At 48.0% G+C, this 12,629-nt stretch overlaps 1 protein-coding gene across 5 annotated transcripts in view; it reads right to left on the reverse strand.

Moving 5' to 3' along the window:
- Positions 1-12,629, reverse strand: part of RGS6 (regulator of G protein signaling 6) — a 478,446-nt gene that overhangs the window by 24,276 nt on the left and 441,541 nt on the right. For all 5 annotated transcript variants that reach the window (XM_037031645.1, XM_037031642.1, XM_037031641.1 and 2 more), the window contains exon 16: positions 308-397. In XM_037031645.1, coding sequence (XP_036887540.1) covers positions 308-397 — 90 coding nt within the window. The remainder of the gene's footprint in view (positions 1-307; positions 398-12,629) is intronic.

Below are 12,629 nucleotides of genomic sequence, written 5' to 3' on the forward strand. Positions count from 1 at the left end.
ACTCACTGGTTGCCCTGGCGACTCCTGACTGAGCCACTGGGGCCTTAGTGTTTGGTCACACTCCCCTCTGGGTGGAACACGCAGATGGAGGTAACGAGCACATGGAGAGAGGATGCCACACCGAGGACCTCGGCGTGGTGACAGTCCTAACTGTCTCCCACTGGAGTGGGGGCAGATAGAGGAGGGAGAGGAGGAGAGAGAAAGTAAATAAAACCCGAGGGAAGATATCCTCGTTTCACACCAGCAGCAAGCAGCAGGCGAGGATCAACAGTGCTATGAAAGGCAAGCCTGCCCGTCCCAAAGGTACCTTCTTCCTGGCCAGCAGCAGGTCCTGGTAAGCGTTGGACCGGAGGAAGCGGGCGTAGCTGTCACTCTTCATCAGCTTGTAGATGTGCTCCTGGGGAGGGAGGGGGCGGGAGACACAAGACGGGACGGTCAGCTGGCGCTAAAGGGGAATCACCGCCCAGCCAGCCGCTGTTTTAGGAAAGAAACCAACAGACCGAGGGATGCTTGCGTGTACCTAGAAAAACCTACACCATGTTTTTGTTTTGTTCTGTCCCACGCAGAAACACCAAACAAAACGTATCTTATCTCCTAGAATAAAAGATATTTGAGGGTCATGTCCTTGGTGCCAAGTTGGGGCAAAGTTAGTTATTTCATAACTAAACCACAGGCACAGCACTAAGAAGGGACAAACTATTGATGTACCCAACCACTTGAGTGGATCTTAGGGAATTATGATGAGAGAAAAGGCCCCAGAAGGCTACGTACTGTGTGATTCCGTTGATGTAACATTCTTCAAATGACAAGTTATAGAAACAGACCACAGGTTACTGGTTGCCAGAGGTTAGGGATGGAAGAATAAGGAGAGGGGAGGGAAGTGTGGTTAAGAAGACAATAAGAAGGATTCTTGTGGTGGCGGAAGAGCTTGGTATATGGACACATCTCACACATGTGATCGAGTTCTACATAACATAATACACACACATTATACTCGAGTACAAGTAAAATTGGGAAATCTGGTAGAGTCAGGGGAGGTGGCAATGTCAGTATCATGGCCATGACGTTGCACTACAGTCCTGCAGGTGTGACCGTTTGGGGACACTGGACATATGGTCTATCTCTGCAATCTTTCTTTCAACTGCATGTGAATCAAGCAGCATCTCAGAATAAAAAGTTTAATAAAACAAAAACGCCTCGTGCAGTGATACAATTGGGTCAGCTGTGTATGTCAAGGCCACCATCCCATCCTGGAAGGGTGCCCTGGGAACCAAAGCATGGGGCACGTGGGCACATAGGCCGGGCCTGAGGCTCCCATCCAGGAGGGCAGATGCTGTGGCATGCGGCCTTCCCTTCTCCTGGGCTCCTGGAGGTATTTACAGTCTGGCCTTGGCAACAAATTGCACCCTTGACTTCCAGCTAATCCCTATTGCCTCCTGGTCCTTTCTGAAAAAATCTGTCTTCGTGAAGGACAGAGAAAGCCTGGTTCATTAAAAGAGGGAGTCTGTCCACTGAAAAAATGGTTACTCATCAGCTGAAATGGAATACAGCTCAGCTGCATGGGGAAGCCTGGCTGTTCCAAGAGAGGACCTGTGAGGAGGGAGGTGGGATAGTGAGGCAGAGGCTGGCCTGGTGAGCAAGGGTCTTCCCTGATGTCCACACATAGTTCGTCCTCTGAAGTTAAATAAGAGCCTCAGTGCCCGGGAGAATGGGGAGCTGGTCAGTGAGGAAATAGTGCTCAGCTGAGCACTGGACTGGTCATGAAGGACCTCTTTTTGGGGGAATCCTCCCAGGGGAGGGGGGGAAGGGAGGTACATTTTAGAGATACCTGGCCAGACTGTTGGCACACCCCAGGGAAGCTGGGGCATGACGAGGGCTTACCAAGACCCTACCCCTCCCCACCACAGAAGAGAGTGAAAGCAGAAAGCAAGAAACCTCTGAGCCACATGTGAATCCCTTTCCGCCCATCTTCAGCTGGACCATAAGCAGCCCTATTTCGGCATCAGCTTCACTCTTCCTCATATTTACAAAAGCAGGGTGCAACCCTACTAATGGGAATGAGCTCACTGCAAGGAGCCAAGCAAAATTAAATAGCGGCTTGGATCCGAGCCTACTTTGATAGTCCAGATGTGTTCTGATTTAATATGTTTAGTGAGAACATGCCTCACCAAGTGGTTTTCTGCAAATTTCAGACAAAAACCCAGCCCACTCTTGTTTTAGGTTCCTCGAGGGAACAACATGTTTTTATCTCATATATGAACAGAATCCAGCCTGGGGTCAAATGTTAGTGGAACTTGCATTGTTTCTCGGTTCACTGAAATGCTTCTCCGAGTCTAAGGTTCAGCAAGTTTGCAGGCTCGACACTTGTTTTGCTTTACGACTGGATCAATTCCTGCCCTCTGTGGGGAAGGGGAGTGGGGGTCACACTCAGCTCCCAGGAAGTCTGGGGAGCCCATCTCTCTTGGCCCATCCCTCATGGTCTCAGAGCCCAGACTGAGGGCCATCATGGTCTTTGTTTGCGTTTTTTGTCTCTTTAAATGGTCCTAACATTTAAATCTTAGGCAAAAACATTAACCCAGAATAAAAATGTCTCACTGTCTCCTTATTCTTGCCTCAGGCATTACCTCTGTCTGGCCAACATAGCCAGGTGGCTCCTGAATCACCGGGAGAGGCCTGCCGGTCATGCCCGGGCCTTCTCTACATCCCTGTCCGAGGGCACAGGTCCCTGCTTCTTGTTCTGACTTCTCATAGGAATCTAAATCCCCAGGTATATCTCACAAAATACTCCGTTATCCCAAGAGCAGTGAGGAAGCCTCTCCTAGGCCAACCTTGCTGGCCTTGGCAAAGAATTCCACCCCCAATCCAGTTAATTTCTCCAGCCTCATGATGGGCAGGAAAAGTGTAGTTCATTAAAAGAAAGAATATATTAATTAAAAAAGAGCAGGACAAAGCAGATGCCTACACATTTAGTCACAAAAATATTCAGCAACTAGTTATTGAGCATCGCAGTGCCAGGCGCTGTGTCAGGCACTGATTACAACCTGAAGAGACAGATGAGGTCCCTGATGCTGTAGAGCTTAGATTCTGTTAGGCACAACCAACGCACGAAGGTCACTGACTACTGCTGTCCGAGTCATCTCGGGCCCTAGTCACCATTTAATTGTGCTTGGCTCCTTGCAGGGGGCCCATCCCGTGATTAGGGTTGCACCCTGCTTGTGTAAATATGGGGCATATTTGAGCTAAAGGCCACAAATAAGTACAAGTAGAAAGTGTTGTGAATGGGTGTAAATGGGTTGGCCTATCCTGCCAGAGGTGGGGAATTCTTGTCTATCAACCAGAAGGGTCCTCATCAAGGTAGGAAGATCTTAGCAGATGGAAATGGAAATTGAGGGTGGGACAGTGCAGCCTCGCTACTGCATAGTTTGGTCAACCAGAGCAAAAAGGACAATCCAGGGGCAGGGAGGAGGGAGCAGCAGGCAGTGGTGGTCTACTCCCCGGGAGGGGCGGTGGTCAGGGCCCGAGGAGCAGTTTGGGCACCACTGCCATCCTCCCCAGGTCACATGGCCAACTGCAAAGCCAGGACCAAGATGGCGATGGTGCGGGAAGAAAGCAGAGAGTGAGAACATGACCTGTTGGAGGTGGGTTGCATGAGGTGATCGCACTCTGCCAGCCCTGTTGCTAGCCCCTGGCCACCACTAGGACAGTCTCAAATTACCCTCTGCGGGAACAACCAACCAAAGCAACAGTAGCAGATGCAGGGCATGGTCTGAGAAAAACAGAATCCAGAAACCTCTGCAGATCTCCTGTGCCCCCTGCAGGGCGGTGACTCCAGGCCCCCCTGGTCTGGGCCTTCCTTTCCCACAGTCTACAGACCCAAGACTCCTCCGCCCTCCTGTCCTCCCCCAAGCAAAGGAATGGAGCCTTTGATGTACCCAGTTATGGAACTCTGTTCCTTCCTCCTCTCCAGCTTTGGCTTGGAAACACAAAGACAGTAAACGGGGTGGGTGAATGGAGCGCTGAGGTTTTTCTGGGAATGAGAATTAAGATAGGACTCAGGGTCTTTGGCCAGTTCCCAAATGCAATGAGTTTATCACTGCCAGGGACAGCAAGTGTACAAAGCTCTTGGCAGTGACCTCTATTGATTTATAGGGGGTTCTGGTTTGTTTCCCCTGCTCTGCAGACAACCAGTCTTAAAGGGAAATGTATATCCAGAGTCGGCAAAGAGCAAGAGAGCCACTGGTGAACCAGCTGGCCCCCTCCAAGAGAATTCCTGAGGAGCCAGAGGAAAAGGCGTTTACTCTTTGCTTTTTTAAAAATCTTGTTTCTTTTCTTGTCTTTCTTTCTTTTTTTTTCCTGGTATCTTTCTTCATCCCTCCTTCCCTCCTCCCCACTTCCTCCCTCTCTCTTCCTGAAAAAGAGATGATTGAGTTGACCATGAAAAGCAGCGCTACCAGGGCCCACGTCTGTGATCCTGACACCGGGGAGGCACCCACTGCGGGGTGCGGACGGTCCTCCGCAGTGGAGAGACACGTGCTCCCAGGCTCTAAGTCGTACTGACCTTCCAACCACATCACTCCGGGTGCAGTCTCGGCTGCCCCCTCGTTTCCCTCCTTGGGCCTGGCCCTGGGACGGGGAGCTTGGATCGCCGGGGCCACTAAGGTGCAAGTGAACACAGCGGGCATCGGTAGGGCCCCATGACACACGTGGGAGCCGGAGGGAGCGAGCTGTGCGAGCCGTCTCAGAACCACCACCTGGCACAAGCCGATGTTTTGCCGGGACAGTACTCATTTGGAAATCTCCTTTATTTTTAGATAAAACACAATGACCCTCACAAGCCTTGGGAAGGTAATCACACAAATGCCTGTGGCCTTGGGCCCCACTCTTGCTGGAGCAGCTGAACTGCTTAAGGACGCCCCCATGCCTCCCCTTTGCTGCGGGTTCCTAAAGCACCTAGGATCTCATTCCCCAGGGGTGGACACTTCGTAGCTGGAGCACTGCCTGGCTGGCAAGAGTGTCCTTTGAAATCACAAGAATCACTTGTGATTTCAAGTGTCCTTTTTTCCTTTTTTGCAGGCGTGTGTGCCTCATCTCTGCCCTCCATCCCTGAGCTTCCCAGAACAACATGTGGACTTTGGGAACTTGCAGGTCCCGCATAGGACTTGCAGGAAGACGAGGCTGTGGAGCAGACTGGGGTGTTACTATGTGGGGCAGTGGAAGGGGAGCTGGGCTGGTGGCCCAAAGCTTGGATTCAGGTCCTGACTCCACCCTTTTCCAGCCCTATCACACAAATTCAACGAGGAAATACAAGTGCAAGCACAGCAGAAACTATATCCACGTAAGGTAGTAACCATCACTGGCCTTCATGGTGTGGCTGTCCTTGCCAGAGGTGGCTTGGGGACGAGGCCGCAGTCTGAGGACTCCTGGGGGAGGAGGGAATAGGAGCAGAGCACAGCTGTATTATTTTAGTCGCTGTTGTCATTTGCTCTGAATCAGTGCTTAGGTTGAAACAAACCATTTCGCAGATGAAGATGGGAAAACTCTAAAGGGTTAAGTGACTTGCTCAAGGGCAGAGCTAGAATGTGAGCCCTGAACTGTATGACCCCAAAGCTCACACTCCCCTTGCACCGCGGTGCATTCACTGCCCTTGAACTGGGGTGTTGAGGGCAGTTAGTGTTGCAGGGCTGAGACAAGTCCTCCGTGTGTGGTCAGCAGCAGATACATTAAGGGCCCTCCCTGGGTCCTAATCTGAATCACCCTAGTAGTAGATGCAGCCACTGCTCACCATTCACTACCCTGGTGTCAGTGATGGCGACGGACAGGTCCCCCAGGGTGACACAAGCTCTGGTTTCTCACCTCGCAGGGTGTGTACAACTTGTCTTTCACACCAGAAGGAAGGCCCCAACCTGGCCAAGCTCTGAGGGTTCCCTGGGGCCCTTGGGAAGTCATAAGCAGCAGGTCTGTATCAAAGAAATTTACCCAGAAGATCCCCGAGTCCCACTTTTCAAGAGACTCTTGAATATCTTCCATCAAAGGTCTTCAGACCTTCAACGCAGTGAGCTGAAGCCTAAAGAAAATGAACACTTTTCAACACAGGTCCTGCAGAAGGACCGAGGGTGGCACTGCACAGGGGTCAAGACTCGACCTGGATCTTGAGTCAGGGTCTAGTTAATAAACACAAAAGAGGCAATAGAAAGGATACCATGGCCACGTGGACACGCACTTGAGCCTCAGACAGTAGCTGCTTGTCCTCACGAATGCAGCTTTGGATGACAATCCTAGGGTCATGTGGATCTTAAATGAGAAGCCCCCATTTGGATTTCTTTGTCCTTCTAAGCAGGACATGGGGGTCCATTTCCACGTACTGCAGTATTCTAATCATCAGAGAGTGTGAGAGTAAATGAGCATTGCCTCTGACCAAAGGGCAGAGTATATCGATGCTGTTCAACTTCTGTCCTTAGATGAGGGTGTGGCTTCAAAGGCAGCTCTGCACATTGCCTTTTACCTATTCAGGTACCAGGGGTGCTAACTTCGGTGTTTTTCGTTTCCTTTTCAAGGTCATGTGGCTTGGTGCAAGAAGCTCTGTGCTCTGAAGGCTGGACAAGGATGTTGTAGAATTCAGTTCTCTGGTGCCTTCTCTCCAATAGCTACCAGTTTGTGTGCTGATAAACAGAACTCAACCACAAACAACTGATTTGTTCTTTTCAACATGCATCCCTCCCTGTGAGGTTCCTTTCCCCTAAATAAAACCACCCACAGGGTGAAATGAGTAACTTCTGGAGCAAGCAGAGCCAGGGCATTCCTTATTAAATATGTCTGGCATGGGAAGTCTGCCAGGAAGTGTCCTCCAATCAAGGATTAATATCAGGAAACTCGGTGCAGCCTTGTGATACCGGCACACAATGCCACCACCTCCACCACTGGGGCAAAGATGAACAGCTGTCACCAGGCTAGAAGACCTCGGCTTCTGGGTAAATGAGGGGGAACATAAACATGTGTCCCACTGGGCTCTGGCATTTAAACAATGCAAATGTGAGAAGCCTCGCCTTCCTTAATCAAGTTGTTTTTCAATATCTAAGTTTAGGTGATAATAAAACCAGTGGACTAACGGTTTCTTGTCTGCTCCAGGTGGGTACAGAGCTGGGGGAGCATTTTCAGCTCTTGTGTTGCCCTGACCTCATTTTGGACTGGAGGTTGCTTTTGTGATCATTCGACACATACACGATGGCCAAGCAGAGTTTTGGTAACAGACTGAGGTCTGCTTGAGGAAAGGGGCCCTCCTATGTGCCTGTGTATTCCCAGAGTCTACAACATCTGGACCTTACGGTTATTCCAAATTTTGCTGAATTGGCATACTGTAGAAATTCAATTTAACCAGTATTTATTGATCGCCTGTATGTGCTCCCTAAGGTGGTTTGGCAAGATTTTTCAAAGTGAAAAGCCAAGGGACAAATTGCCCCCACCCCCTCTTAATGATAGGTAGAGCTGAGAGTCATTTTGAGCTGAGCTGTCAAGGAAATATATTTTAAAAGCCTAGCCATGTGCAAAGCATTACTTTAGTGTTGTAGGGACTTACAAAAGGAAAAGAAGACCAAATGCCTACTCCCATCAAAGAACTTTTCTATCTAGAGGCGCTAGAGGCTCAGGCACTGCAGACACAGGGTGGGATGGGGCATCTGAGCATCTACTGTGGGTCAGAAAAATAGTGGAGCTTGGTTATCTGAGAAGCCTACGTGAGAACCTTCAAGAAACAAAGCCAATGGGCCAGATTGGTCCGCCTATTCAACTGCCAATCAATTTGATGAACAGATTTCCAATCCAATCCAGTCCAATCCAATCCAATCCAATCCAATCTCAGTGAAGTGTTTGCTTTCTTAGGCCTGTTTTTTTTTTTTTTTTGCTTGTAAAGAATGGTGTGCTCTTAGACAAGCTCTGCCTAGTGGCAAAAAGCCATCGGGCCTTCTGTTTCCTTTGCAATTTCCCTCAGTATAGAACTTCATAGCCCACAGGTCAAGGTCTCCCAACTTGAATGGGAGAATGGATGTTCATGCCATGGGTAGCGGGGGAGAGAAATGAGTTGGATGGACCCAGTGATACAGTCCTCACAGCATCCTTGGATACTCAGAGACTTTTAAAATTGAAGCGAGGTGGCCACAGCAGCAGCCAGCTTCTCCCTCCTGCAGCAGGTGGAGGCTCTGGAAAGAGGGGAGGGCCCTACAGGGAAGCCCTAGGTTCCCAGTGCTTCCTGTGGTTTCGGCCTGTCCTCCAAAACCCACCAGCAATGCCATCAACCACCTGCCCCAAGACTCGGCTGTCTTTCGGCTCCAGCTCTCTCTGCCCACCACCATCTGACTCCAAAGTCTTCGAAGCTTTCCGACTGTCTTTAGGGTGAAAAGTGCATATTCCAAGGATGATGACACTCCAGGCCCCACAAATTTGGCTCCTGTATACTTTTCTGCATTTCCTTCTCCCTCTGTCCCCTACTTTCAAGAGCAGGCATCTTCTTGGGAGAAATTTTTTGACCCAGCTTGGAATTATGAGATCTCAGGGAATACTAAAGCCATTCAGTTTTGTAAGTACACATGCACACATATCTAGCACTCTTACTTATTCAAAGAATTTTCAGGGCTACTAGCTCATCTGACTTTTCAAAAATCCTTAGAGGAAGGTGAGAGAAGAGACTGCCCCCATTTTACAGATGAGGAAACTAAGGTACGAAGGCAAAGATCTTTCCTAGAGACCACATAGCAGGTGGGTGGCAATGCAGGTCCTCTGATGCCCCACAGTTGAGAATAGAGATTTCAATCACTGGCATAAAATCACAGCCCGTTTTTCTTCTTTTCTCCCCTCACAAGACTAAATCTGTGAAATTGGAACAACATAGCACACAGCTGAGGGCTCTGGTCACAGCCCACAGACCTTTATGGAAGATTTGGTCGTGGCCCAAATTTTCTGAAAAGCCAAATGGATCATCAAAACACAAGTGCAAATGCTGGGCTCGTGCTGACAGGGTGGCTTGTGCAATATTTCCACAGGAAGCACACACAGGCAATTAACTTGGCTGTAACAATGCATGCGGTCAAATAAAGCAAATCCTCAGACAGAGCCTGAACCCCAACCCCAGTCCCCATTTCAAATGAGTCCATAAAGCTGGCTGGGCCTTCCTCTGGCTACTGCACTGACCCCTAATAACAGGGTACATGCTCACACTTCCATCGGCATTCCGAGCACTGCAGGGGGCCTCCAAGAACCAATGGGGTCAGCTTAGGAAGCCACCCAGAGCTCCTGATCCAAGGGGCAATAGGGCCTTGGGTGTCACCACCCAGGTTTGCAGATGGGCAAACCGAGAAGAGCAAGCTGGAAGGACTTAAGTGCATACTCCTAGACAAAGCAGGTGGCAGAACACCACCCGAGCCTGCTCCTGGGCTCTGGGCCATTCTCTGTGGACCAGACTTTCTCCAGCTCCCAGCGTACCAGCCAAGCCCGAAACACCAACCATCCAGAGGCAGCGCATTCTGAACAGTAGACCTTTGGCCAGCAAGCTGGGACATCTGGGGGGCGAGTCCTGGCTGGCCCGGGGTTGCTAAGGATTTTTAACCTCCTTTCCTGATCTGGAAGCTTCTGCATCACAGCCGTGCAGCTGGTGCCGGTGGCAATGCTGGCGAGGAAGGGGAAGGCAGTGGGGGTATCACGGGACTGGCTGGCACCTCCTAGGTACTTCCTGTCCCTCTCAGCCCTTTGTAGGTTGGTGTGTTGCTGTCGACACACTCGGACGGAGTCTAGGAATCTACTCTCCCTGTAAACTGAAGACCAGCTACTCCCAACACTTTATCTTTGATCTTCCCGGATTTCTCAAAGCGATTCAATGGTTTTCACGCACAGGGGTCTTCAACTGAGGCCTGATGCTCAAATTCAGCCCAGTGACTATTTGTTAAGTCTCATGAGCTAAGAACAATTTCGAGCATGTTTAAATGGCTGAAAAGAATCAAAAGAAGAGTAATATTTGATGAAAATTATATAAAATTGAACTGCGTCCATAAGTAAAGTTTTTTGGGGGATACCGCCGCACGCACCCTTTATATTACTTACATTGTTATGTTGCTACAGCGCTGCTGTTTTTATAAGGCAGTGACAGAGGCCCCATCACCCACAAAGGCTAAAATTTATACTGCCTGGCCCCCTACAGAGAAAGTTTCATCTTTAACCAACGCCCCTGCTTTAGTGTGAAAGGCAGGCTACAGAATCACCCTATTTGCATAGTCACCCAGTGCACTGAAACTGAGAAGGAAAATACACTAACATAGGGGTTGTCTCTGGGAGTTAAGGTTACATGAACTTCTCTGATTTTTTTTCACCAAACATGCTTAACCTAAGAGTATAAAAATATTAACATTAGGAAAATGAAATAGTAAATATTTGTCCTAGTCTACACTGTGGGTCAGACACTCAGTTGTTGACACGGTTCCCTTCACCTAATCCCCTTGCTACCCCCCTGCGTAGGCATCTCTGTTCTAGAGACGGGGAAAGGAAGACCCAGAGAAGTACGTCACTTGCCCAGGGTCACAGCACCAGTTAGAAGCACTTTGCACATTTATGGCGGAAACACACAAACAGAAGGGGAAAGGCTGGTTTAGGGAAAGGGAAATTGGTTTAGGAAGAGCGTTTTGTTTGCATTTATAGGAGACCAATTTTAACAGAGGATGAGGAACTTAGAGATGCTTAGGGTATCCTCAAGAATAAGGTATAATGTATGTATTTGGAAGTACCTGAGAAGTGGCAGAACACTGTACCAATGGGGGCTGTGACTTCAGAAACTTGTCAGGGCACAACCTGCCAGCCTCCCAAGATTCCCCATCAAATCCTTCTTGAATTAGAGACAGCATAAATGTCAAGAAGAGAGGAGTGATCGAACTACAGTTGTTCCACACAATGGAAGCCATGTAGCAGTTAAAGAACCTGGCAAGATTCACATTGTGGCTGCTGGTGCTGGCAGTGTGATCTTGAGACTGCTCTGCGGAAATGCAGGACAAAGCTAACGAGCAATGGTGTAAGGTACTGATGCTGTCTCATGCACGGCATCCTTGAGAACCAGGATTCTCTACACAGAGAAAGGAGGCACAAATGTAAGAAAGGGGAGATTAAAAAAAATCCTCTAGAATTTTCAATTGGAATAGAAAGTATCAGTCTGAACACAGGATGTGTTTTCACCACAAACAACAACCACGTATTTCAACAGCTCTGTCCGACAAAGAGGCTCTTTGTCTCAGAAACAAAGAGCATCCCCAAGTGCCCAGATTATGGTCTCTAAAAACCATTTCCCTCTTACAGAAACCAAGAACCTTTGGAGAAATGGCTGATTCCAGGTCTGGGGCGGGGCCTGGAATCTCTGTTCTTCCTTATCACTTGGATGACCTCAGACTTTAGGGTCACGTGAGAAGGAACCAACTGGCCAGAGATGGCAGAACTCAACCATCGATAAATACAATAAACAAAGTGGGTTAAAACACATCAACTGTGTTTAAATCTAGGAGTTTCAAAAGATACTAAAAACACAACAAAAACTCCTAATTGGCCACGGTTGGACAATGATTATTTTGAAAACTGGCAACTAAAGGGAAAGAATCAAACATTTACCCTATTTTTCCTATATCACTAGGTAACCAAACGATAGAGGGATTCGATTATTTATACTTGAGCTAATAAAACAAGAATGATAGAATTAGCACACCACCATTTTATAACTCCTAATTAACTAGTGGATATAAGCAATGGACACCAGTGGCTACTAATACCACGGAAACAGAGACCACTAGGCACTGTGATCTCCCCCCGAAATAGCACAATCCAATCTCAGAGGTAGTGTTGCCCACAAAAATCAAAAGTAAATATGATTAAATATCTAAATCAAACCGCTAATTTATAGGAAATACAGATGGTGGAAGAACATGTTAAATAGCACCACGGGGCTATGCTCAAGAAAATCCAGACTGTGGGAGTCCCCACAGCACAAAGAATCCGATTCCTTCATCAAATACATTGTGAGGAGGCGGGAAGAGAAGGGGCAGGATGTAAAAGAAACCTGTAGGTTAGGAAGCACTTATGTGACATGTCAATCTACTGGAATGCATGGCCCTTATCAGAACTCTGATTTTAAGTAAGGGTTAAACACAGGCATTTATGGAACTATTAGAAATTCAAACACTCGCCTGACTTCGATGACATTAAGAGATTATTGCTAATGTGTTAAGATATGATCATGGTATTATGGTAATGCAATGAAATGGGCAGTTTCTTTTTGAGATACATACTTAAGTATTTACAGATAAATTATCTATTGCCTCAGTTTGTATATCTGAAAATATATAATATATATATAAGCAAATATATAAAATATATTTGTATATAAATATATAAATATATATATTTAAATATGCTTAACCCAGTGGTAGGTGAACAAGCAAGGGGTGCACAAAGAGAAAGAGACCAGCATTGTACTGATGGCGGCTGAGGCTGAGAGGGTCCGTAAGGACTGTGGCTCTGCTCTTCCCATTTCCAACCTTTACGCACTTCGTAACAAAACACGAAAATAAATCCTCCCCAATGTCATGCTCAGAGAGCTAACACCAGGCTTA

Source organism: Sturnira hondurensis, unplaced genomic scaffold (genome assembly GCF_014824575.4).
Source record: "Sturnira hondurensis isolate 20B ecotype Veracruz unplaced genomic scaffold, ASM1482457v3 Scaffold0021143, whole genome shotgun sequence".
In the NCBI taxonomy this organism is placed as follows: domain Eukaryota; kingdom Metazoa; phylum Chordata; class Mammalia; order Chiroptera; family Phyllostomidae; genus Sturnira; species Sturnira hondurensis.